A 27,434-nucleotide genomic window follows, 5' to 3' on the forward strand; every position below is an offset into this window, starting at 1 on the left:
GGCGGAGAGGTTTAGGGAGGGAATTCCAGAGCTTAGGGCCCAGGCAGCTGAAGGCACGGCCGCCAATGGTGGAACGATTTAAAATAGGGGATGTGCAAGAGGCCAGAATTGGAGGAGTGCAGAGCTATTGGAGGGTTGTCGGGTTGGAGACTGGGAGGGGCGAAAACAAGTCCACAAATCAAATGGGAAGCTCGGGGGAAACTTCTTTACCCAGAGAGTGGTGAGAATGTGGAACTCGCTACCACAGGGAGGGGTTGAGACGAATAGCATAGATGCATTTAAGGGGAAGCTAGATAAACACACGAGGGAGAAAGGAATAGAAGGATATGCTGATAGGCTGAGATGAAGAGGGGTGGGAGGAGGCTCATGTGGCGCATAAACACCGGCACGGACCAATTGGGCTGAATGGCCTGTTTCTGAGCTGTACATTCTATGTAATTCTATGTAACGTGCTTTCCCAACTTCTGCCCCAAATCCCTCCGCTAGTTTCATCAGAATGCACCAACCCTCCCCTCCCTCCACCTCCTGGGAGTGGCAAAAAATATTGGTGACCTGTAGCCAGTTCCTCTGGCAAAACCTCATCTCTGACCTTCATGGACAACCAGTCAAGGCCTAGGAGGCTCCCCTACTCACTAATTGTTATCCAGAAATAATTTATCCTCATCTGTCGTACGGTGTGGTTGCCAGGATTCCATCTGATGGCTTCTTGAAGGACATGTACCAAGTCGGTCTTCACTCCCACCCTCCTTTTCCTCTGGGGGCAAGGGAAACCATCTAGCCGTCCAGTCTTGCTCCTGCTTCTCGAGTCTGTACGGGTGGTTCCTCGTTCTGCCAGCCCCCATCACATCGCCTTTCATTGAATCGATGAGTATAATTCAATCGAATACCACTGACCCTCAGCCACACAGCCCAGCACACTCAATGGTTTTACTAATGCATCGTTTCTAATGAGAAACTTTTGTTGGAAACTTTTCAGTTGAGAACAAAAAGTTCAAGGTTGATTAGACTATATTGCAACTGAATTTCTGGGACCAGAGGAGGGGGGCGAGAGAGAGATTGGAGTTGAGGTTTAGACTCGTTGTTTTTGCCAATTGACTTCTTGACACTAATGGATCCTCTGGCACTGGTTAATGGTCCTCGAACAAAAATCCTTCAATGAATAGTGCAGGAGTCCTAAAATTCCCTGATGCTGGATCAGGTTACCCCTAAAACTAGAGAAAGTGTTTCCCTGGCTCCATGCTGACACCAAACAATACAGTGATGACATAATATTTAAGTGCCTTCTGAATGTTGTCCAGCTTGATTGACTGGCTCCGTAGTGTGGCTCTGGTAGTGTTTGAAGCCTGGAGCTATATTGCAATGTGCAGGAGCACACATTCGACAGTGTTGTTAAGCAGCTGCACGTGAACATAAATTCCATTGAAGCGAACAGGCTGCAAATCGTTCTGCGCCTGCCATCTTGTTTTCTACATACAAGCTGAAAGAGCTTGCAGTAAATTCCCCCAACGTAGTGCTCATCATCTTCTTAGGCAGTCCCTCGGAACCGAGGATGACTTGCTTCCACACTAAAAATGAGTTCGCAGGTGACTGATGAGTCCAATGTGGGACCTACAGTCTCTGTCACAGGTGGGGCAGACGGTGGTTGAAGGGGCGGGTGGGTGGGGTGCTTGGGTTGACGTGCGCTCCTTGCGCTCGGCTTCCGCTTGCTCCCGGCGAAGAGACTCGAAGTGTTTGGCGCCTTCCCGCTGAAGCGTTTCCTCTGCCCACCTGGGGCTCTCTTGCCGTGCCGGAGCTCCAAGTAGAGCGCTTGTTTTTGGGAGTCTCCTATCGGGCATGCGGACAATGTGACCCGTCCATCGGAGCTGACCGAGCATGGTCAAAGCTTCAATGCTGGGGATGTTGGCCTGAGTGAGAACGCTGACGTTGGCGCTCATACTTTCATGCAATCATGAGCCACAGTTGCTTTACGGGCAAGTTTAAATTTGTTAAAATTATTAATAAATCACCCAAGCACAGTGTTTTTTGAGAAGCCCGAGTTGATCATAAATCTGTCAACGGATCTCTCATTTATCAACAAATCCTGATATGGGCTCCTCCTCATAGCACCTTTCATGTCCTGACAATGTCCTACAATGCTTCAGAGCCAGTGAAGTAATTGCGGAATATAGTGACTGTTATGTAGGCAAACACGGCAGCCAATTTGCGCATAGCATGGTCCCACAAGCAGTGAGATAGATGGCCAGATACAGGAAACTCTTTGGTATCCAGCACCGACGGGACCGGGATGGTGCCGGTTGATTAAAAATTCCGGATGACGGAGAGGGTTATCTACCGAGGCTATTTTTAACAAACAAAGAGTCAGACTCCTGTTATTGAGGTGTTCGGACTCCCGACAGCGCCAAGAAGCCGAGTAGTGGCAGTTTGGAGAACTACCCCCACTGACTAACTCGGCCACCGCGGGAGACTCGGACTCGGACTTGGCAACATTTCCGGTTATTGAGGTGTTGTTTTCGGAGTATGAATTTTGCCGGTTAATCGAGAATTCCGGATATTTAGGTGCCGTTTAAACGAGAGTTTCCTGTAATCTGTCTTGGCAGTGTCTGTTGAGGGATAAATGTTGGTCAGTACAATAAGAGCAAGTCCTGTTCTGCGAATACCGCCAATGGATCGCTTACATCCACCTGAGATGGCAGATAGATCCATGTCAGTACAAAGAAGGTTCACTCGGTTAATCCCGGGGATGAGGGGATGGACATATGAGGAGAGGTTGAGTAGATTGGGACTCTACTCATTGGAGTTCAGGAGAATGAGAGGCGATCTTATTGAAACATATAAGATTGTGAAGGGGTTGGATCAGGTGGATGCGGGGAGGATGTTCCAAAGATGTGCGGGTTAGGATGATTGGCTATGATAAATTGACCCTTAGTGTTAGGGGGATTAAATACGTGGGGTTACGGGGATAGGGTGGGATATGTGTTGGTGTAGGGGTTACGAGGATCGGGTGGGATATGTGTCGCTGCAGGCTCGATGGGCCGAAATGGCCTCTATCTGCACTGTGGGGTTTCTGTGATTCTGTGATTCTGTGATGATGGGTGAAACTAGAACTAGGGGGCATAGTCTTCGAATAAGGGGCTGTTCTTTCAAAACTGAGATGAGGAGGAACTACTTCACTCAGAGGGTGGTAGGTCCATGGAATATGCTGCCCCAAAAAGCTGTAGAAGCTACATCATTACATAAATTTAAAACAGAAATAGACAGTTTCCTAGAAGTAAAGGGAATTAAGGGTTACGGGGAGCGGGCAGGAATTTGGACATGAGTCTAGGTTCGGATCGGACATGGCCCTGTGGGTAGCGGAGCGGGCCCAGGGGCCGTGTAGCCTGATCCTGCTCCTATTTCGTGTGTCTAATTCTGTTAGATTCAGGAGATGGTTCTGTGATAGTAGATTGGCGGTTAGGATCAGATCAGCCATGATCTCGAGGGGCCGATTGGCCTACTCCTGCTCCTATTTCTTATGTTCTTATGTCTCCTGGTCCTTCTGAATTAATCTATCAATAGGCGCGCAAACCAACTCTCTCAGTTCGCCTCTAAGTCTAAAAAGGCAAAATACCGCGGATGCTGCAAATCTGAAAAATAAACAGAGAATGCTGGAAACACTCAGCAGGTCAGGCAGCATCTGTGGAGAGAGAAACCGAGTTTCAGGTCAATGACTTTTCGTCAGAACTGAAAAAAGTTAGAGAAGCAACAGATTTCAAGCAAGTACAGAGGCTGGGACCGGGGGCGAGAGGAGGAAAGAACGGAAGGGAAGGTCTGTGATAGGGTGGAAGGCAGGAGAGGTTAAATGAACAGCAGAATCATTACCAGCGCCTGCTGTCCGGAAAAAATGGGAGCGGTGGTTATGGTCTGAAATTGTTGAACTCGATGTTGAGTCCTGAATGCTGTAAAGTGCCGAATCGAAAGATGAGGTGCTGTTCCTCAAGCTTCATTGGAACAATGTAGGAGGCTGAGGACGGAGTGGAGTGGAATGGAGAATGAAAATGGCAAGTGACCGGAAGCTCGGGGTCATGCTTGCGGACTCAACGGAGATGTTCAGCAAAGCGATCACCCAATCTGCGATTGGTCTCCCCAATGTAGAGGAGGACAGTGAATACAGAATATGCCTCTGTCTGCGTTGCTTTAGATTAAATAGACCCAGCTCTTTAAGCCTGTCTGAGTAAGGTGAGCATGCCATGGTTGTAGCCGATATAGAAATGGAATGATGCTCTGTGTGACTTCCTCCCCCCAGGGTCCTCAAGGTGAACCTGGACCTTCAGGACAACAAGGCAACCCAGGACCTCAGGTGAGAAAGCTCTGAAATTGCCCCAAAATGAATGAGGTGGATGTTAACGAGAGAGAATTGAACCTAGTCTTCCAACATGTACGGTTCTCTCACATAATTATCTGAGTTTCAGGACTTTGGTTTTCTATAACTTCTAAGTTTCGTAAGTTTAAAAAAAAATTAAGAGGCTACACCAATTAAATAAATCTGGAACATAAAGCTAGTATCTGTAATGGCGACCATGTAACTATTGGATTGCCGTAAAAACCCATCTGGTTCACTAATGTCCTTTCGGGAAGGAAATCTACCGTCCTTACCCGGTCTGGCCGGTATGTGGCTCCAGACCCATAGCAATGTGCTTGACTCTTAACTGCCCCTCTGAAATGCCCTAGCAAGACACTCAGTTGTGCTCACCACCTTCTCGAGGGCAACTGGGGATGGGCAAATAAATGCTGGCCTTGCCAGCGACGCCCACATCCCATGAATGAACAATGGAAAAAAATTATTATTTATTGTTGGACAATATTTACTTCAACGCATAGTATTAGTCGATCATTTTTATGGTACAGGAAACTTTCTGTTATCTGGCATGGACGGGACCGACGTGGTGCCGGTTCATCAACAATTCCGGATAACCGAACGCTATAGTAAAAGATACGGAGCTGAGAGCTCCGTATAAAGCAACAAACCCTGTTGCTTAGCAACAGCTTCAGAACAATCGGCAGAAGTTGCAAGCATCTCTGTAGCTTAGCAACAGCTGCAGCTACACCCTTGCACAGCAACAAATGGAGTAAAAAAAGTAATAAAAGTTACCTGAACCTACTCCTGAATTTTGCTGGTTAACCGACATTTCCGGTTATTTAGGGGCCGGTTAATCGAAAGTTTCCTGTACTTAGCAATTACCAGATATTGAAATAATAGCAAAATACTGCGGATGCTGGAAATCTGAAATAACAACAGAAAATGCTGGAAATACTCAGCAGGCCAGGCAGTATCCGTGAAGAGAAAATAGAGTCAACGTTTCGGGTCTGGGACCCTTCATCAGAACTGGAAAAAGCTGGAGATGTAACAGATATTAAGCAGGTGCAGAGACGGGGGGCGGGGGGGTTTAGGAGGGGAGGAAGGAATTGATAGAACATCCTGTGAAAATGTTGCAAATGGGAATGGCAAAATCATACTGCATGAAAAATGGGGGCAGGGATTATTATCTGAAATTGTTGAACTTCATGTTGAGTCCAGAAGGCTGTAAAGTGCCCAATCGAAAGATGAGGTGCTGTTCCTCGAGCTTACGTTGAGCTTCATTAGAACAATGTAATAGGCCGAGGACAGAGAGATCAGAGTGGGAGTGAAGTGGAGAATTAAAGTGACAGGCGACCGGAAGCTCGGGGTCACCCTTACGGACTGAACGGAGGTGTTCCGCAAAGCGGTCGCCCAATCTGCGTTTGGTCTCCCCAATGTAGAGGAGACCGCATCGTGAGCAGAGAATACAGTATATTAGATTGCAAGAAGTACAAGTAAATCGCTGTTTCACCTGGAAGGGGTGTTTGGGGCCCCGGACAGTGGGAAGGGAGGAGGTAAAAGGGCAGGTGTTGCATCTCCAGTTATTGAAAATTGGTTATGGGATGCAATAGTACATAGGAATCTGCAGGATTGGCAAAAACCATCATGGCCCTTATGGCCCTACCCAGTATCTAGGAAATCTCATATCCGAAGGTAAGTTCTATCAATCTTTCCCCAGATATTGAACCGTTCAATGTTAAATGTGGTGATACAATTAGACTCCCACTGCTCCCCTTGGCAGCCCGCTCCTTACATTCATCAAACTGTTTAATCTAGTTAAATCTTAAAATATCCTGCCGTTTTGAGATTATGCAATCCTGAATAATGCCTCTTTAATTACTATATTATGCTGTCGGCTTACAGAGGGAGAGGAGCCTTGCTTTTTAAAGGGGTAGCCGCACCATCATTTACTGCATTTTTCAAAACCATGTCCCCAATAATTTGCTTATTTCTCAAGTTGCTGATACAGAGCTAGTGCTGATTTGAGGATTGAACCACCAATGAGGCAACAGTGCTTAAAAAATACCCCCCCCCCCGCCAAAAAACAGCCATTTCCAAACCTCCAAGCCCACAAAACTCAAACAGGGCCAATCAGCGAGTACGAAACTGGAGCTCTGAATTGCTTCAGTTTTGAGGACCAAAGTATCAGGTTCCCCGGGACTGCAGGTTGGACAACCTTGAGTTAGAGCCCTGCCTCGCGTCACCAGCAGGCCACTCGAGATGAGTTACTGTAAACCTCTTCGTTAAGGAAGCTGTCTCTTATTTTTTTTCTTCTTTGCAGGGTTTTCCTGGACCTCAAGGCCCCATTGGACTTCCTGGTGAAAAGGTAAGTTCTCAAACTGATTTCAGTTGGTGTAGTTCCTGCTACCCGAGCGTGGTTATAGAGTGACAAGCTGAATGGTGTGAAGATACTGGAGAGAGGAGAGAAAGGACACGAAGTGAGACCTTGCACGAGAGGGGGACAGAGACTCCAGGGCTGCTACGTGGGCTTGTGATGGCCGCCCAAAATTAAAAGGCGTCATTTACCATAATATGCAGCCAGAAAGCCGAGGACGTTTACTCATGCCATGTGCCATGTTAAACCGAGGCCCCGTCTGCCCTCTCGGGTGTGGATGTAAAAGATCCCGCGGCCACTATTGACAGAAGAACTGTGGAGTTCTCGGTGTCCCGGCCAATGTGTAGCCCTCAACCAATATCGCCCTGCCATTTATCTCATTGCTGTTTGTGGGATCTTTCTGTGCGCAAATTGGCAGCCGCATTTCCTTACATGACAACCGTGACGACACTTCAAAAGTCCTTCGTTAACTGTGGAAGCACTTTGGGACGTCCTGAGGTCTCATGAAAGACCCCGTATAAAACCAAGCTCTTACTTTATTTTCTCTCTTTCTTTGTCTTGTTCCGCAGCGTAATTTTCATTGGCCCAGAAATTCGGGTCGGGGGGCTTCCCGCGGGTGCAAGCCCCCCGACCTGCACTTACCTAGCGCGCCGGCTGTTGAGCTGTGGGCCCGCGTGGGATTCCGATCCTGGGCCTCCTCCAACTGCCGGCGCGCAGTGCTTGCATATCCCAGGGGCGCAGTTAGTTCGAAGCCTCCCCTGGGATCACGTGGGCCATGGAGAGCCAATGGTAGCAGGGAATGCTTCATTCATAAGTTTGACAGGAAGAGCTGTCAAACTTATAAATACTATAAGCCCCAAAACATCACTAAAACTTCAAATACATTTTTTTTAAATCACATTTTTAAAATAACTAAAAATTACGTGAAATAACTATTTTAAACAATAATTTAAATTTTTGAAAAAATTAATTACATTTTCTAACGGGGCTAAAAATAAACTTACCTTTCTTTAAAGTATTTAAAAATAATAAACCTGTGGAAAAAATGTTTTAATTTTAATTAGTTCACCACTTACCTTGTTAAAAGCGGGCCTTGCACCTACTTTTTAAAAGTGCAACTGCTGGAGACTTACCCCCCCCCGGAGAAACCTGGAAAAAACACGCAAGTTTGATGCGCACACGCTGCCTCTCCGGCGCACGCGTTCCACCTGTCAACCCCTTCTTTCAGGGGAACGGAAGTGCCGGTTTCCCGCGCATGCGCAGTGCATGCACGAAACCGGCACTTTCGTTGGGCCTACGGGTGAGTACCCCGCGCGTACTCACCCGTGGAGATCCGAATTTCTGGGCCACTGTTTATGTGTCCCAATTTATTTTTTCCTGTTTAAAAATAAAGGCTACTGTGCAAGAAGAAAGAAAGAGGTTGCACTTATATCCTAACGTTGTCATATCCTCGGTACCTCCCCAAAAAAGCTTTACAATCAGTCACTATCATACAGGCAAACAGGGCAACCAATTTGCTCACAGCAAGGTTCCACAAACAGCAAACGAATGAATAGCCAGCTAATCTGTGTTTTTTTTTGTGTGGTGTCGGTTGAGGGGGGGGGGGGAAATATTGGCCAGGACATCAGGAGAACCCTCTGCTCTTTGAATAGAGCCGTAAGATCTTTGAATAGCCATGCGGAGCCTCGGTTCAAACATCTCATCCAAAGGACGGCGCCTCCGACAATGCAGCGTTCCTTCATCACCGCACTTGAAGTATCGGCCTGGATTGCGTGGGCTTGAACCAACAACGCTTTTGACTCCAAAGTGCAGAGTGTTTCCAAAACTGAGCCAAAATGGAAAACTCCGAAATTGTGGGCTGGGATAGCTGGGGTAAGCCATTTAGGACTGAGATAAGGAGGAATTTCTTCACCCAGAGAGTGGTGAACCTGTGGAATTCTCTACAACAGAAGGCAGTTGAGGCCAATTCATTAAATATATTGAAGAAGGAGTTAGATATATTTCTTAAGGCTAAAGGGATCAAGGGATATGGGGAGAAGGCAGGGACAGGGTACTGAATTTGGATGATCAGCCATGATCTCATTGAATGGCGGAGCAGGCTCGAGGGGCCGAATGGCCGACTCCTACTCCTATCTTCTATGTTTCTATGTTTCTCTCTACTTGGAGCCCAGATCCCAACGTGAAGGATCTGACCGCATTGGGGAATGTAACCACTTGGCAGGGATAGTTTTATTCATTGTAACTTGGCTTTATTTTGCTCATTCAGTATCGACGATCCGATTCTGAATGCCCTGGTTTGTTACAGTAAAGCTGTGTTCCAGGTTTGACATTTTGAAGTTCATTAACGCCATTCCATTAACTTTTAGATATGAATAGACATTACAACCACTTGTATTTATATAGCGCCTTTAACGTAGTAAAACGTCCCAAGGCGCTTCACAGGAGTATTGTAAGGCAAATAAATTTGACACCGAGCCACATAAGGATAAATTAGGGCAGGTGACCAAAAGCTTGGTCAAAGAGGCAGGTTTTAAGGAGCGTCTTAAAGGAGGAGAGAGAGGTAGCGAGGCGGAGAGGTTTAGGCAGGGAATTCCAGAGCTCAGGGCCCAGGCAACAGAAGGCACGGCTGCCAATGTTGAATGAATTACACAATGTTCTACTGATAATACGCACTTTCTTCCCTGTTTTGAGTCTTGTAGTGACCTGTGTTGCAACAAGTTCAAATGCAGTTGAATGAAAAGTTGGGACTTGTTTCTGAATATGCATCTACATTTATGATTAGACTCTACTTGCTATAATAACATGTCATGGAGCCACAGCCTCGGCAGATGCGCAAACCTTATTCCGTGCCGCGAGCTAGCCATGTTATGGACGGTGCTTGCGTGTGGGAGGGTAACCAGGTGGCTGAATGCTCTTTGTTTATGGTGCAGGAGCGAGACGCTCTCCCCTAGACACGGTAACTCGGTATTTGAAGCAGTTTGACTAATATGTTGTTTTTCTCCATACTTTTCAGGGACCTCCAGGCAAACAAGGGCTGCTGGGGCTCCTCGGAGCAGATGGTCCTCTGGTGAGATGCATGGATTGCACAGAGTTAACTGTGTGGCTTTAAGCTTGCCGAATCTTTCTACTGTTGAGGTTGCTATCCACTCGTATTGATGTTATAAAGACGCGTTCACCAGATTATGGACTCCCATATCTCTATTGCTAAAGCTGTCTCCAATAGCTTGGGTTTCTCTCCTTTTCTGCAACTCTTAACTCTCTGTAAACTTCGTCTGTCAAAGACTTGATGACTGCTCCCATATTTGCGGAGGCTTTTCTATCAACTCTTGTCATACTCAAATACAGGTTACAGAAAAAAATCATGTTATTAAAGAGGTGATTCTCCCCTTATCACCTCTAAACTCCCAATTTCTCTCAATCACAATCTTTCTTGTGTCACAGAATAGTTACAGCACAGAAGGAGGCCATTCGGCCCATCGAGCCCATGCCGGCTCTCTGCAAGAGCACTTCAGCTAGTCCCACTCCCCCGCCCTTTCCCCGCTGCCCTGCAAATTTTCTTCCTTCAGATACTTATCCAGTTGCCTTTTGAAAGCCACGATTGAATCTGCCTCCACCACCCTTTCAGGCAGAGCATTCCAGATCCTAACCACTCGCTGCGTAAAAAGGTTTTTCCTCATGTCGCCTTTGGTTCTTCTGCCAATCACCTTAAATCTGTGTCCTCTGGTTCTCGACCCTTCCGCCAATGGGAACAGTTTCTCTCTAACTACTCTGTCCAGACTCCTCATGATTTTGAACACCTCCATCAAATCTCCTCTCAATCTTCTCTGCTCTAAGGAGAACAACCCCAGCTTCTCCAGTCTATCCGCGTAACTGAAGTCCCTCATCCCTGGAACCGTTCCTGTAAATCTTTTCTGCACCCTCTCTAAGGCCTTCACATCCTTAACATCTCTCTCTAGTTCCTTGATATAGTTATCATGGTGGCTTCTCTAAGTTTCATCCTCTGCTCCATTCTCTTCCTCCCCCGTCTATCCTCACTCTGTTGAAATGAAGACCTAGAGTCTTTTACCCTAACTCAAAAAAATGTTTTTGGGCCGCACGCTATAGGAAAGACGTTGAGGCAATAGAGAAAGTTCAGTGCAGCGTCTCCAGGATGTTAACTGCTGTGAGGAATTACAGATATGAACAAAGACTTGGAAAAAGTGGGGCAGTTTTCTTCGGACTTGAGGTCATTTGATCGAGGTGTTTAAAGTTGTGAAGCAGAGCAGAGAAGATCGAATCAGACTCTTTCTAGTGATTGAGGGGTCTCGAATGAGGGGGGCCTAGATATAAGATTTAATATAAGAGATTTAGGATGGAGAATGGGGGAAACTTTTTATTGTACATTGAGGGTTGCGAGGCCGTGGAGTGCATTGAGTGATTGAAGCAGAGACCATGTCAACGTTCAAGGATATATTAGAAAGGTGGTTGAAGGAATGGGGACTAAAGGACTATGGAAACGTGAGATTCGGACTACATCTCACATGGAGGTTAAACACCAACATGACCGGCTGGGCCGAACGGTCTGTTTTTGTGTTCTATTTAATTCTCAGGACTTCAAAACTGGAACTGCTTGCCTCCCTAACTCTTCTCCCCGCAATTTACAGGTGTCACACAACACACTGCTGCTTAAGTCACCCCGTGCTTGCTCCAATTCTGGACAGTCTTGGTGATTTCCGCCTAAATTTTCTAAATTAAAGCACGCAGTGCATCACCCAAAAAAGCGTGGGTCATTCCCTGTTTATGCCTCATAACCTGGCACCAGAGGATCTGCAATTAGGTGATGTCGGAACCGAGGATGACTTGCTTCCACATTAAAAATGAGTTCTCAGGTGACTGATGAGTCCGATGCGGGACCTACAGTCTCTGTCACAGGTGGGGCAGACGGTGGTTGAAGGGGCGGGTGGGTGGGGTGTTTGGGTTGACGTGCGCTCCTTGCGCTTGGCTTCCGCTTGCTTCCGGCGAAGAGGTGCGAGGTGTTCGGCGCCTTCCCGGATGCTTCTCCTCCACTTTGTGCGGTCTTGGGCCAGGGATTCCCTGGTGTCGGTGGGGATGTTGCACTTTTTCAAGGAGGCTTTGAGGGTGTCCTTGAAGCGTTTCCTCTGCCCACCTGGGGCTCTCTCTTGCCGTGTCGGAGCTCTGAGTAGAGCGCTTGTTTTGGGAGTCTCGTATCGGGCATGCGGACGATGTGGCCCATCCATCGGAGCTGATCGAGCGTGGTCAAAGCTTCGATGCTGGGGATGTTGGCTTGAGCGAGAACACTGACGTTGGTGTGCCTATCCTGCCAATGGATTTGCAGGATCTTGCGGAGGCAGCGTTGGTGGTACCTCTCCAGTGCTTTGAGGTGCCACCAACTTTGCTTCCAGGCACCTCAAAGCACAATTAGGTGATGCGTCAGTTCAGACTGCGACAACAGAAAAGTGTTTGCACACGGTTTTGAGAAATGTTTTCGGTCAGGGGCTGAAAGTATCAGCTGGTTTGTTTGTGGAAGGCTTTAGCCGTTAGATTTTCTGGCTTCACAAATATAACTGGGTGTTGCAGCAGCGTCGTCAAGGCAACGGTCTGGAAATACAGCTGTGGAACACCTGTTTTTCGGGCATTAAACGGCCTCCTAAGCCTCCAGTATGGCGGGCAGGCAGCACGTGCTCACGATGAGCCAATGGTGTGCCACATGCCATATTGGTAAACGCCAAAGAATTGGCCTATGCAGTGCCTAGGCACTTTGCATATGCAAATAATAGGCCTAACGCCTGTTTGAGATCCTGCATCCCACCCCCCGCCACCCCCAACAAAATTAGTTTGCCCTAAGCCGACCGGCATTGGCTACACTTGGGAAAACCAGGTCTTCATGTGGCCCAACGGGCGGGCCCGTAAACTGCTTGTTGACGTCCGCAGCTCGCCCGCTCGATGGTGGTGAAGCCCACCACCGGCCTCACCACTTGGGAGCAGGGACTGTTCTTTCCCCACCCCCCACCCCTTGCTTTCTCAGAGAATGGGCCTGCCCGAGTTTCTAGGCCGATGTGTCTTATAAGACGCATCGCACCGCGTTTAAGAAACGGCAGGATATCGCGCCCGATGCTATTGTCTTATTTTATCTTAAAACTGCAGAAAAATTATTGCCTCAACACAAACGTTGCAGAGGCCTGGGGGGGTGGGGGGGGGTGCATTTTAAAGAACCATGGGCGACATGAGGAAAAACTTTTTTATGGAACAAGTCGTTAGGATTTGGAACGCGCTGCCTGATAGGGTGGTGGACACAGATTCAATAGTAGCCTTCAAAAGGGAATTGGATAAATACTTGAGGGAGAAAAAAATTGCAGGGATTTGGGGAAAGAGCAGGAGGGAGTGGGACTAACGGGATTGCTCTTCGAAAGAGCCGGCACAGGCACGATGGGCCAAATGGCCTCCTTCTGTGCTGTACTATTCGATGAGGTGGACTGGTGTGGACGGGAAGCTATCTAGCCCTCCTCCGCATGAAGCCCGTGGAATTTTCAGCTAAAAGGATGAGCCATCCTTATCCATTATACTCCACCCTTTCTTGAGAAACCAGGTCAAGGGCCGTCGAGCTCTCCAACTCACTCTCAGTTCAAATTCAACACCCTTATTTCTAAACACCTCAGCCCCATTTGTACAGACACTCATTGCTTAATCTACGGACGTATATTGCAACCAACGGAATGTGCCAAGGCGTTGTGACAATCCAGAGTATCTGGGGATTGGCTTTCCACTTGACCCCTCGTGGCTTATGGCTCCACTCTTGGCAAGCGGCTAAATCTTCACTCTCGCTCAGATTTAGGAGCGGCCGCTCCAACCCCAAGAGCAGTAAAGAAGACCCGGCCCTTTCCCAACCCCTGTCGGCGTAGGCCGTTCAGCTCTCGGAACAAATACTGTCGTTGAGCGCGCAAGCAAAGCTGGCGAGGTGGCGGCGGGAATGAAGGACCCACGGCCGAAGACAATGGTCGCTGCAGCGAGGTGGTTAGCGAGAGATCATGGGAAACCGCACAGGCTAGTGTGGGAAAGGGGCCAGTACAGTGAAACAGATTAAAGTTATGGCATTTGTGCGGAGGAAATCTTTCATGCAAATATTTGGACACATTGGCAGCTGTATTGTGGTGAGCAGCTGTGCTGGAGCAATACAGATGTCACGGCAGAGGCGATGTTAACTGCAGCTGTGTCAAAAAATTAGGTTTTAAAGTTTCAGTAGAGATCAGACATTTGGGGCGAGCTTTTTACATTTTTTTTTAGATCTTGCGCCTGGATCTTAAAAGCTGGAATTTAGTTTCTGAGCATTTTCTTTTTCCTCGGATAGATGATGTAAACAGTCATTACAGCACCCTGCATTCTGAAGAGATCGGTGGATTCCCTTGTCTCACTCGGAAGTTCTGAAGTAGCGGGCAGTTGTAGAAATGGGCCTCCTTATGGTTGCTTGGTCAGCGTTCTCATAGAACTTTACGGCACAGAAGGAGGCCATTCGGCCCATCGTGTCTGTGCCCACCAAAAAAAAAGCTATCCCAGCCTAATCCCACTTTCCAGCTCTCGGTCCGCAGCCCTGTAGGTTACGGCACTTCAAGCGCATATCCAAGTACTGTTTAAATGCGATGAGGGTTTCTGCCTCGACCACCCTTTCAGGCAGTGAGTTCCAGACCCCCACCACCCTCTGGGTGAAAAAAGTTCTCCTCAACTCCCCTCTAATCCTTCGACCAATTACTTTAAATCTATGTCCCCTGGTTATTGACCCCTCTGCTAAGGGAAATAGGTCCTTCCTATCCACTCTATCTTGGACCCTCATAATTTTATACACCTCAATTAAATCTCCCCTCAGCCTCCTCTGTTCCAAAGAAAACAACCCCAGCCTACCCAATCTTTCCTCATAGCTAAAATTCCCCAGTCCTGGCAACAGCCTCGTAAATCTCCTCTGTACCCTCTCTAGTGCAATCACATCCTTCCTGTAATGTGGTGACCAGAACTGCACGCAGTATTCTAGCTGTGGCCTAACTAGTGTTTTGTACAGTTCAAGCATAACCTCCCTGCTCTTATATTCTATGCCTTGGCTAATAAAGGCAAGTATTCCATTATGCATTTAAGCTCACATCAGCTGGGTGGGTTACTGGAAATATCTAAACTATTCCAGGATCCAACTGAGCGTTGGCCCAAGCTCTATCTTGCATTGTGTGTAAAATGGGAAAGAGCACCAGTAAATGGGGGGATTGGGAGAGAGCACCAGTAAATGGGGGAATTGGGAAAGAGCACCAGTAAATGGGGGAATCGGGAGAGAGCATCAGTAAATGGGGGGATTGGGAGAGAGCACCAGTAAATGGGGGGATTGGGAGAGAGCCCAGTAAATGGGGGGATCGGGAGAGAGCCCAGTAAATGGGGGAATCGGGAGAGAGCACCAGTGAATGGGGGAATCGGGAGAGAGCACCAGTAAATGGGGGAATTGGGAGAGAGCGCCAGTAAATGGGGGAATTGGGAAAGAGCACCAGTAAATGAGGGAATTGGGAGAGAGCCCAGTAAATGGGGGAATCGGGAGAGAGCACCAGTGAATGGGGGAATCGGGAGAGAGCACCAGTAAATGGGGGAATCGGGAGAGAGCACCAGTAAATGGGAGAATTGGGAGAGAGCACCAGTAAATGGGGGAATCGGGAGAGAGCACCAGTGAATGGGGGAATCGGGAGAGAGCACCAGTAAATGGGGGAATTGGGAGAGAGCGCCAGTAAATGGGGGAATTGGGAGAGAGCGCCAGTAAATGGGGGAATTGGGAAAGAGCGCCAGTAAATGGGGGAATTGGGAGAGAGCACCAGTAAATGGGGGAATTGGGAGAGAGCCCAGTAAATGAGGGAATCTGGAGAGAGCACCAGTAAATGGGGGAATCGGGAGAGAGCACCAGTGAATGGGGGAATTGGGAGAGAGCACCAGTAAATGGGGGAATCGGGAGAGAGCACCAGTAAATGGGGGAATCGGGAGAGAGCACCAGTAAATGGGGGAATCGGGAGAGAGCACCAGTAAATGGGGGAATCGGGGGAGAGCACCAGTAAATGGGGGGAATTGGGAGAGAGCACCAGTAAATGGGGGGATTGAGGCACCAATAAATGGGCTATTTTCTCTAGAAAAGAGAAAACATAAGGATAGAGGTCCTTAAAATTATGAAGGCATTTGGTAGGGTAGACATAGAGAAGATGTTTCCACTTGTGGGGGGAGACCAGTCGCTAATAAACCCAGTAAGGAATTCAGAAGTAACATCTTTTCCCAAACAGTGGTGAGAATGTGGAACTCGCTACCACAGGGAGTGGTTGAGACGAATAGCACAGATGCATTTAAGGGGAAGCTCGATAAACACATGGGGGAGGAAGGAATAAAAGGATATGCTGATAGGGGTGAGGTGAAGAGGGGCGGGAGGAGGCTGGTGTGGAGCAGAAACACCGGCACGGACCAGTTGGGCCGAATGGCCTGTTTCTGTGCTGTAAATATGAAGTCCTATTCTATTCTTATGTGTACACTTGTGTTGTGTATATGTGTGCACAAACACTTTTCAAAAGATATGTTAATAAACTACACAGAGGCTGCGAGTTCTGGGTCTTTCACTCACTGCTTGCCCACACTCCCTGCATGGCTGGTTTGAACGTGCTCTCTCCGGTTATCTGTCCACGTAGATGAGCCACTTCTCGGCACGGAGGCAGCAGTGATCAGTAGAAGGAAGATGGGCAGGGCTCGCTCCTTCACTGGGTTGCAGCCGGACAGAGGTCCTATAACCGAAACTGGCTGGTTGCCACCCCTCCAGGATTGGCCTGGAGTCTCCAGGAATTGAAAATTAATCTCCAGGACACGGCTGGGAGGCAAATCATAGGGAGAATTTTAAATAAAAAACTCTTTTTTAAATATTCTTTGAATTTTTTTTTTATTAGTTAGATAAAATGTTTGAATTGGGGAAGAAAAGGGCTGTTTCGAGTGGGCGGGGGCGGTTGGAGGTGGGAGATCATGTGACGGGACCTCCAGGAATACGTCCACCCAGAGTTGGCAACCCGAGCTCCTGGACAGGAATAGCGTGGTGGCGATACCGAGGGGCAGCGGTGGGATCTGAATATATCCTGTCGAAGGATCTTGCAACGTAAATGCAGCACCTTTCACGGAATGTCTTGAAAAGGCTGATTTTAAGCGACGCTGTTTCGTTCACCGTTGTGGTGATTAGTTTAGGAGCGTCTTTACTGTTTGTTTTTTTTCCCCAGGGTCATCCAGGTCGAGAAGGTCCAGCGGGCGATAAGGGGAACCTGGTAAGTAGTTTTAATAACTGGTTAGTGTGACGGTGACTGAACATTAGTGGGTGCTGACAACTTGGTTAAAGAATGGGATTGGATTTACCTGCAGAGACAGCTGGAGTTCGCTCCTTATCCTACTTCGGGCCGGAGATCCTACTTTTGGTCGGTCTTCAAAATGGAAGTTCAATTTTTTTTTTTATATCTCTCTCACTTACTTTCTTCTGTGTCTCTTGGATAGAAAACCGCAATAATTATTGAGGTTTTCAAATGTAACTTTCAGCAGCGGGAAAATAAACGTCAAACTCAAGCCGTGATCACCCCTCTTGCGCCCCCGCCGCCCCCGCCACCTCTTTCCTGCAGGCAGACACTTACTTCCCCTGTTTAATACTGTGGGTTCAGCAAGATCCCAACCATCTTACACTTGGGCTGGGCTTGTTGCTGGATGGTGGCCTTCTAGTCCTTGTTAGAAAGAAAGACTTGCATTTCTATAGCGTCTTTCTCATCCTCAAGACGTCCTAAAAGGCTTTACAGCCACTGAAGTGCTTTTCGAAGGGTAGCCACTGTTGTAATGTAGGGAGATGCAGCAGTCAGTTTGTGCACAGCAAGCTCCCACAAGCAGCAATATGATAATGACCAGATAATCTGTTTTATTGATGTTGGTTGAGGGACAAATATTGGCCACAGGACACCGGGGAGAACTCCCCTGCTCTTCTTCCAAATAGTGCTGTGGGATCTTGTACGTTCACCTGAGAGAGCAGACTGGCAAACGAAATCCCAAAACACAAGTAACCAGCCTCAGTTTAATGTCTCATCTGAAAGACGGCACCTCCAACAGTGCGGCACTCCCTCAGTACTGCACTGGGAGCGTCAGCCTAGATTACGTGCACAGGTTTCTGGAGTGGGACTTGAACCCACAACTTTCTGATGCTGAGGCGAGAGTGCTGTCCACTGAGCCGCGGCTGACACGCCAGATCAATGGATTCAGATTTCTGCTGCAGAGGGACGGCCCATCAATCGCTGCAGTTCCCCAGCGCGTCGCAGACTTGAATCAGCTGATTTGAGTCCGTGGACTCACTCCCTCACCGTGCACAGTCTTGCTCCCTCAAGTGTCAGCTGTGGCTCAGTGGGTAGCACACTCGGCTCTGAGTCAGAAGGTCGTAGGTTCAAGTCCCACTCCAGAGACTTGAGCACATAAAGCTAGGCTGACGCTCCCAGTGCAGTACTGAGGGAGTGCTGCACTGTCGGAGGGGCAGTACTGTGGGAGCGCTGCACTGTCAGAGGGGCAGTCCTGAGGGAGTGCTGCACTGTCGGAGGGGCAGTAATGAGGGAACGCTGCACTGTTGGAGGGGCAGTGCTGAGGGAGTGCTGCACTGTCAGAAGGGCAGTACTGTGGGAGCGCCACACTGTTGAAGGTGCCGTCTTTCGGATGAGACGTTAAACCGAGGCCCCGTCTGCTCTCTTGGGTGGATCTAAATGACCCCATGGCCACTATTTCGAAGGAGAGCAGGGGAGTTCTCCCTGGTGTCCTGGCCTGTAATTATCCGTCATTCAACATGACAAAAAACAGATTCTCTGGTCATTATCTCATTGCTGTTTGTGGGAGCTTGCTGTGCGTAAATTGACTGCTGTGTTTCTCATTACTGCAGTGACTACAATCCAAAAAAAAAGTGTTTAATTCGTTGTAAAGCACTTTGAGACGTCCAGTGGTCGTGTAAGGCGCTAGATAAATGCAAGTCTTTCTGTCTTTCCACATACACTGTTATGTGCGCATATACTGTTTCCCACGCTATGAACTCGTGCTCTCGTCCCAGTTGTTGTGGGGAGGTGTGGAGAACTGGCTAGTTGTTGCCCATAGGGATAGGGGGAAAATTGGCAGGGAAAGTCCCTTTAGTGCAGTAGCAGCAGCAGAGGCCTGGGGTCAGGTTGCCTGCCTGTCCTCGCGGACACGGAACATGCACAGACAGGTTTGATCCCCGGCCTATACTGCGTTAGCTAATCACGGTTCTTGGCGTCTTACCGTTCCCCCCCCCCCCCCCACCCACACCCCCTCGCTCACCCTCAGCACCCTTGGATCAAAGGTTCCCACTCCTGACCACTATCTAATGACCCTTGCTGGAAAGCGAGTGAACAGCGGGCGAGGACGTTATGTGGGCTGGACTGCGATGCCCCTCATGGTCAAATAGCCTGCCAACACTCGGCGTCTAGTCTTGCGTGTAAAGAACCCCTCCTTGGAGGAAATGGAGGCGTGCGGCTGGTGTGTGTGGAATTGTGCCTCAGCATGAGTTCGTACTTTCAGGAGTGGGGGGGGCGGGGGGCGGAACTAAAGATAGCAGATGGGGAGACTAAGTGAGGGGAGCTCATTAGAAGCTGCGAGTTGCCTATTAATGCTTATTCCAGCTGTATAAAGTTACAAGTATTTAACCCTGAATCTTCCCTCAACTCTTTTGAATCTTATCAGTGACTGTTCTGCTGCAGGAAAGAGTGTCTTGTTTTTTTGTTTTTACATTCGAGTGTCTTGTTTTCTACAAAATGCCATTGAAATATAAACCGGGTTATTTCTGCAGGGTCCTCCGGGTGCGCAAGGTCCGATCGGATACCCGGGAGTCCGAGGCGTCAAGGTAAGAACTTTGCTTCAGTGTAAAGAGTCTGCAGTTAGTGTGTGCGAGTGTGTGCGAGAGTGTGGTCAGCGTGAAAGGGCTTGGCAAATTTATCATGAAAGAAACCCGAGCAAAATTTCTGATGTACCACAAAAAGGACATTGTCTCTCTCTGGTAATTCAGTTTATTAAAACGGTCTTTGTCATGTGTGGCACTGAGGGGGGCGATTTTCCCAGCCCTGGGGAGGCGGGAATGGAGGCAGGACTGCCGGGAAAAAATGGCAGAATCTGGGAGCGGGTACCCATCCCGCTCCCAACCCGCCTCCGTGTCATCTTCCTGGGAGGCGGGTACCCGAGCCCCGCCGGATCCCGTCTCCTCGAGGTGGGAAGGGGATTACAGCCATTTAACTGCCTGTTAACAGGTAGTTAACAGGCAGTTTTTTTGGCTTGTCCCTATTTTGAGCCCTAAAGTGTGGGCTTCCCGACTGCTCCGAACCTCGCCAGGGTCAGCGAGGTGAGCCGTGGGTCTGCAGAGGTCGAAGGGGCCGAAATGTCCGGTGTGGAGGCGAGTGATGAGTGCAAGTGTGGAGAGGTAAGTGTGTGAGGTGAGTCTAAAGTGTAATAAGATTACTTACCTTTGCTTCTTCCTTCAGGCTTCATCCCTTTAGGCTGCGGAGCTGCCTCGTCACACTGGCAGAGAAAGCAGAATGGCCGCTGCATTCTCAGATGCAGCAGCCTTCTGCTTTCTGCGCAGGAAAGCTTTCTAATTGAGTCTTGAGTAAAGGACTCAACTTAGAAGACAGTCAGTGTTTGACAGCTTCACAGAGCTGTCAAACGATGACAATTTATCTGTCAAAAATATTTGACAGATGAAACATCACTCGCTGATGTCACCAGTAACCGGCTTTCCCTCAATTGGCCTGGGCGGGCTTAACGAGGTCAATCAAGGGAAAATAGCGTGGGTTGGCCGGACGTCGATGGAGGCGGGACATCGACCCGACAAGCAGCAGTCCTGCCTCCATCACGTTCCCCATTGATAAAATCACCCTGAGTGTTTATTACCCACCACGCCAGCTGGCAATTCACTCCAGAGGCTCTCTGGGTCACGAGGAAGTGCCCAATAGATCAGTTACTTCAGGAGCCTTGCACCTCATTTAACCACGCTCTAATCTGCCGTAACTTTTTCTTTTGTAGGGTGCAGATGGAGTCAGAGGACTGAAGGGACACAAAGGCGAGAAGGTGAGGATAAAACCCCCACTGTATAGCTGGCAAGCTAGGGATTGCCAACCCTCCAATATTGCTCCGGGAGTCTCTCCAGGAATTGAAGATTAATCTCCTGGGCACTGTGGGAGCAGATCCGGGAGAAAAATCATGTTTTTTTTTCCAATTTCTTTCAACACGTTTTAGTTTATTAGTTTAAAAAATATTGGAGATGGGGGGCGGGGGAAAGGCTGTTTGACTGGGTGGGGCGGTTAGAAATATAGAAGATAGGAGCAGGAGTAGGCCATTCGGCCTCTCGACCCTGTTCCGCCATTTAATGAGATCATGGCTGATCATCCAAATTCAGTACCCAGTCCCTGCTTTCTCCCCATATCCCTTGATCCCTTTGGGCTTAAGAAATATATCCAACTCCTTCTTGAATATATTTAATAAGTTGGCCTCAACTGCCTTGTGTGGTAGAGAATTCCACAGGTTCACCACTCTCTGGGTGAAGAAATTCCTCCTCATCTCAGTCCTAAATGGCTTACCCCTTATCTTTAGACTGTGACCCCTGGTTCTGGACTCCGCCGCCATCGGGAACATCCTTCCTGCATCTAGTCTGTCTAGTCCTGTCAGAATTTTATACGTTTCAATGAGATCCCCTCTCATTCTTCTAAACTCTAGCGAATATAAGCCCAATCGACCCAATCTCTCCTCATACGTCATTCCTGCCATCCCAGGTATCAGTCTGGTGAATCTTCACTGAACTCCTTCCATGGCAAGAACGTCTTTCCTCAGAGGCAGGAGGCCAGGTGATGGAACCTCCAGGAACTCGTCCAAACAGAGCTGGTAGCTGTATCGCTCCCCCACTTTTCTACTTGGCTGCGTTACTTCACTATGAAAGCAGCTCACGGTGCGAGGGAACTGCATTCAGCGCCTCTCAGTCCAGCCGTTGAGGCTTGTCCATGTTTTGTGGCTGCACTGCGTGGACTGACAGAAATTAGGTGCATACTTGCCGCTCTTCACCCGTTCCCCCCCCACGGGAGGTCGCATCCATCCCAACATCTCGCTCGATGATCAGAATCACGGTCGCGCACTTCACTGCGGACAGCCTCGGAGGGTGGGTCGCAGGCTGCCCAACTGCCCCGTGGCCTAGGATGAGGTGTCATGAATCTTACCATTCATGTAGAAATGACTCGTGAGAACACTGGGCGGCCAGCTGGTGGCGCCATCCAAGGAGTATAAATACTCGGGCGTGGGCCCAGCTTGCTCAGGATGTTTCTGTAACCAGGAACTAGTGATGTAACTAGAATCTCATGGTTGTGAAACAGTTGATTAAAGCCTTGTTTTATACTCAAACCAAGTGCTCAGTAGTTTTCTTACGTCATGAGGCATGGGGGAGATCCAGGATAAAGGAGGGGGAGAATCTGCCTGGTGTTACCCCCCTCCCTCCGACCTCCCCCTCCCTCCCCACCCCCAGCAAACACAAGAGAGCCTGTTCTGGAGAAAGGAGAGAGGCAATTTACTGACCTCTTCCTGCCTCGTAAAATAAATTCTCTGTTTTTGTAGAGTTTTCAGGGTGTAACTAAAGGCATTGCTCACTCATCTAATCAATGATTGTTGACATTTGTGTTTATATAGGGGGAAGATGGATTCCCTGGTTATAAAGGTGACATGGGTCCCAAAGGGGATAGGGTAAGTTAATTGTGTGCACATTTGTGTTAACAAGCCTGAATATAATATGATTGTCTACTCGGTAGGGTGTTCCTTGCTCGTTCTCACTCTCTTTTGCGTTCTCTCTCTCCCTCATCCGCCCCCCCTTTGCTAATCTGGAGTTGCCTATTCTAATAGGGTGCATCTTTCTCTTTCTCTCTCGCGCTCTCTCTCTCTCTTTCTCTCTACGTTCGGTTGTTGCGACGGTGCAGCCGTGCCTAACTGGCCTGCCTCTTTAGATTCAGATTAGATTTATTTGCCATATGTAACAAGTACAATGGAATGCTTGTTCCCCGTGGGGACGCGTCAGCTATACATACAGCGCCGCGTTCAGAGTCAATACAATGGCTTCCCGTGGCAGTGGGAGCACGATGTCCCTCAGCCGCTCCGTCCTCCTCTTCACCGCGGCCTCCTCCTCACTGTTGCCGGCTCCACGTGTGGTGGCCTGCTTCTCCCGCTCTGGCCACCATGCCCGGCTCCCCTCCTCCCATCCGGACTGCGAGTTACCCGAAATGGAGCTGCCGGCCGACGTGCTGCAGCGTGCCGTGAGTCTGCTGCTGCTGCTCGTTGCGCTGCGCTCCTCCGCCCGACTCGCCGAACACATCGTCGGGATGTGAATGCTCCAATGCGGCCTCCTCTTCGCCGGCTCCACGGCCCGGGGCCTACTTCTCTCTCTCCCGGGTCGGCCTCTGGCCGCCATGCTCGACTCCGCAATGCTCAATTGCTGCTCTGAGTTCAGTTGGAGGCCCGTTGCTGTTGGTGAGGGAAGTTAGCAGATTGGTAGGTGCTTGTGAACTTCATGTCTCATTCATTCGCCAACTGTGAATCACAGTATTGTATTTTACCGACCCTCCCGGGCTGTTGCCGAATCCAGCCCGAATTCTGCTTTCTGAATCCCAGTAAAGAAATTCCAAAATTAGCATCATACACTTGCAAAGCTGTGCTGAAAATTCAGATGAATCCCTAGGCTTTTAATGGTTCATTGAGTTCCTTCCCATTGGACTTCCGTTTCAATAAAAACTGCTTTATTTCCAAGCAATAGCTGTCTTCAGTTAAATAGTTTTGACACTTTGACGTGCGGCAGATAAAGTGCGACAAAGGTGTTCTCCAAACATTCAGGCGACGGTTGTGTCCAATTCTGGGCGCCACATAAAATGACCTGGATATTGGAATACAGAGTAGAATTTCTAAATTTGCCAATGACACCAAATTTGGGGGTGTGGCAAACAGCGAGGATGATACCAATCGACTGCAACAGGACATAGAAAGGCTAGCAGAATGGGCAGACCAGTGGCTAACGGAATTTAATACAGAGAAGTGTGAGGTGATGCATTTTGGCAGAAGGAACAGGGAGAGGCAATATAGACTTAATGGCCCAGTAATTCCGGTCCCAACGCGTGAGTGCGGACGGGGTACTCACGCGTGGGCCCGTTGGAAGTGCCGGATTTCAGCATGCACAGCGCATGCGCGGGAAACCGGCATTTCCTCCAAGGGGTTAAGAGGTCCAACGTGTGCGCGCAGGACTCTGCGTGCACGCGTTGAACTTCCTTCTTTTTGACAAGTTTGCCCGTGTGCAAGGGCCTGAACTTTTTAGACATATAAAAAGGAGGCGCAAGGACTGGATTCTTTAAGGTAAGTGGTCTATTATTTAAAATTATAACATTTTTTCCACAGCTTTATTGTTTTTAAGGACTTTACAGTAAGGTAAGTTTATTTTTAGACCCGATTTCTTAAAAAATTATTTTTTTCAAAAATTTGATTAATTGTTTAAAATTGTTTTTTTAAAGTTATTTATAGTTCATTTCATTAGTGGGATGTTTTTTAAAATTTTATTTAAAGTTTAACTAGTGTTTTGGGCACCTGTACTTTTCATGAGTTTGACAGTTCTTAATATCAAACTCATGAATGAAGTTTCCCCTCCCCTGACTGGCTGCCCAGTGCTCACCTGATCCCAGCCGGCACATCGCACTAACTACGCCGCTGGATCAGGTAAGCACAGCACGCCGACATCTGAACCGGGCCAGTGACAGGAATTCCAAGCAGGCCCAGGCTTCAGATGTCGGCGCGCCGGGTGAGTGCACATCTGGGCCATTGGCACAGTTTTAAAGAGTGTGCAGGGACAGAGGGACCTGGGAGTTAATGTGCATAGGTCCCTGAAGGTGGCAGGACATATTGAGAGAGTGGTTCGCAAAGCTTATGGGATCTTGGGCTTCATAAATAGAGGTATTGAGTACAAAAGTAGCGAAGTTATGCTGAACCTTTATAAAGCGCTGGTTAGGCCACAACTGGAGTATTGCGCCCAGTTCTGGTCACCACACTTTAGGAAGGATGTGAAGGCCCTTGAGAGGGTGCAGAGGAGATTTACCAGAATGGTTCCGGGGATGGGGGATCTTAGCTACAAGGACAGGTTGGAGAAGCTGGATTTGTTTTCATTAGAGCAAAGGAGGTTGAGGGGTGATTTGACAGAGGTGTACAAGATTATGACGGGTTTGGATAGGCTAGACGGGGAAAGGCTGTTCCCACTAGTTGATGGTACAAGGACTAGGGGACACAGATTTAAGGTTTTGGGCAAGAGATACAGGGGGGACGTGAGGAAAAACTTTTTTACGCAGCGAGTAGCGAGGACCTGGAACTCGCTGCCGATGGAAGTGGTGGAAGCGGAGCCACTCAATGTTTTCAAGGGGTGGCTGGATGGGCACTTGAGGGAAATAAACTTGCAGGGCTACGGGGATAGAGCGGGGGAATGGGACTGACTGGATTGCTCGACAGAGAGCCGGCACAGACTCGATGGCTGAATGATCTCCTTCTGTGCCATTATGACTGTGACTTTAGGGAGGATGTCAAGACCTTGGAGAGGGTGTAGAATGGTACCAGGGATGAGGGGTTTCAGTTATGTGGAGAGATTGGAGAAGCTGGGACTGTTCTCCTTGGAGCAGAGAAGGTGTTCAAAAATTATGAGGGATTTTGATCCATGTTAATAGGGAGAAATTGTTTCCACTGGCAGGAGAGTCGATAACTAGAGGACACAGACTTAAGGTCACTGGCAAAAGATCCAGGGGGGAGATGAGGAGAATTTTTTTTTACGCAGCGAGTTGTTGTGATCTGGAACGCGCTGCCTGAAAGGGCGGTGGAAGCAGATTCAATAGTAACTTTCAAAAGGGAATTGGATAAATACTTGAAGGTGAAAAGTTTTGCAGGGCTAGGGGGAAAGAGCGGGGGAGTGGGACTAATTGGAGAGCTCGTTCAAAGAGCCGGCACAGGCACGACGGGCCGAATTCAATGACATAGATGTTGGATGTAAAAGATTCCGCGGTCCCATTTCAAAGAAGAGCAGGGGAGTTCTCCCCGGTGTCCCGGTCAATATTAATCCCTCAACCAACATCGCCAAAAACCGATGATCTGGTCATTTCCAGTTTGCGGGAGCTTGCTGTGCGCAAATTGGCTGCCGCACTTGGCTGCATTGCAACAGTGACTAGCTTTAGTGACTGTAAGGCGCTTTGGGACGTCCCGAGATTATCAAAGACGCTGTATGAAGGCAAGCTCTTTCCTTCCTTCACGTACAGTCAAATGGAGCACAACATCCAGATGCACTGTGCACACACATGGGGGGCGGGGAGGGGGGGCGGATTTGCTTCTGAGAAAGTGAAAATAACAAGAGTGGATTTTTGTTTTTTTGTGGTGGATTCAAAGCCCTCTGGGACAGAACCTCACCAACCATTTAATCCCACGGTGGCTCCGTCTGAATTCTTCCGTGCTTGGCAGAGCATGATGCTAAATATGGAGTGTTTTACTGGCGCGACGCCCACGGGACATGTCTGGTGGGAGGGGCAGGGAGGGGGTCTGTAGTATTCACGCAGGGGGGTGACTGGAGTGTGAAACGAACCTCGGGGGCGTGGGGATTATAAGGGGGGGCGGGTCACAATGTTCCCTTTAAGCCGCGCGGCGCTCTGGAGGTCCCAGGCAGCCGGCCCACCAGCTTCTAAGGGGGCGGGCGGGCGGAATTTTGAATGGGTGCGCAGCCCGATAGAAAATTAGAGGGAATGTTGGCGGGGTACCACTGGATCCCTTCTCTAATTGTTTTTCAAACAATGAGTGCGATCTATCTTCGGGCCGACTCCACTCTGAATCGTGAGCAAACCACACAATCTTCTTTCAGCTGAGCGGACCTGTGAGTGTTTGTCGCATGTCTTTAGCAGTTTGCTAATGAGGCTCTTAACAAGCTTTCTCCCCCTTTCCCCCCCCCCCCTTCCTTGAGCAGAATCCAGCCAATGATCTTCCAGCACCATCTCCCAACCAAAGGGCTACAGAAGAGATATACAGCCCCCATGTGGACAGTGGGTAGCGCCGCAGCGGACAAGAGACCTCTGCGGCTTGTGGTATTGTGAGGATGCGAACTGATGGGATTTTTTTTCCTTTGTCCGCAGGGTGATGCTGGTTTATTGGGTCACCGAGGTGAGGACGGACCAGAAGGAGTCAAGGGTCAGCTGGGTCCACTTGGCGAACACGGCTCCAATGGTCAACCCGGTGATAAGGTCAGCCTCTTCTTGCCTTATACTGTGCTGCCTCCGACATCAGTCCAAAGCAACAGCTCCCCCCTCAGGTCGCCAGACCTAGATTTACATAGAAACATAGAAACATAGAAGATAGGAGCAGGAGTAGGCCATTCGGCCCCTCGAGCCCGCTCTGCCATTCAATGAGATCATGGCTGTTCATCCAAATTCAGTACTCAGTCCCTGCTTTCTCCCCATATCCCTTGATCCCTTTAGCCTTAAGAAATATATCCAACTCCTTCTTGAATATATTTAATGAATTGGGACCCAGTGGTAAACAGGCCACCCTGGCTGCCGAATCCCAGGCAGCTTTACCTTTGCTTGTCCTCTGGCCCAGAGAGACTAGGACCATGGGAGCTGGCGGTTGAAGAACAAG

The 27,434-nt window shown here is 48.8% G+C and overlaps 1 protein-coding gene across 2 annotated transcripts in view; it reads left to right on the forward strand.

Annotated features, from left to right (window-relative positions):
* LOC147097724 (uncharacterized) overlaps positions 1–27,434 on the forward strand; it is a 342,880-nt gene that overhangs the window by 189,505 nt on the left and 125,941 nt on the right. For both annotated transcript variants that reach the window (XM_085971762.1, XM_085971763.1), the window contains 8 exons: positions 4,283–4,336; positions 6,657–6,701; positions 9,724–9,777; positions 16,970–17,014; positions 19,564–19,617; positions 20,790–20,834; positions 22,437–22,490; positions 26,933–27,040. In XM_085971762.1, the coding sequence (XP_085827888.1) occupies positions 4,283–4,336; positions 6,657–6,701; positions 9,724–9,777; positions 16,970–17,014; positions 19,564–19,617; positions 20,790–20,834; positions 22,437–22,490; positions 26,933–27,040 (459 nt within the window). The remainder of the gene's footprint in view (positions 1–4,282; positions 4,337–6,656; positions 6,702–9,723; positions 9,778–16,969; positions 17,015–19,563; positions 19,618–20,789; positions 20,835–22,436; positions 22,491–26,932; positions 27,041–27,434) is intronic.

This window comes from Somniosus microcephalus, chromosome 31 (assembly GCF_052327205.1).
Source record: "Somniosus microcephalus isolate GS21.2 chromosome 31, FLI_Smic_1.0, whole genome shotgun sequence".
NCBI classification, from domain to species: Eukaryota; Metazoa; Chordata; class Chondrichthyes; order Squaliformes; family Somniosidae; genus Somniosus; species Somniosus microcephalus.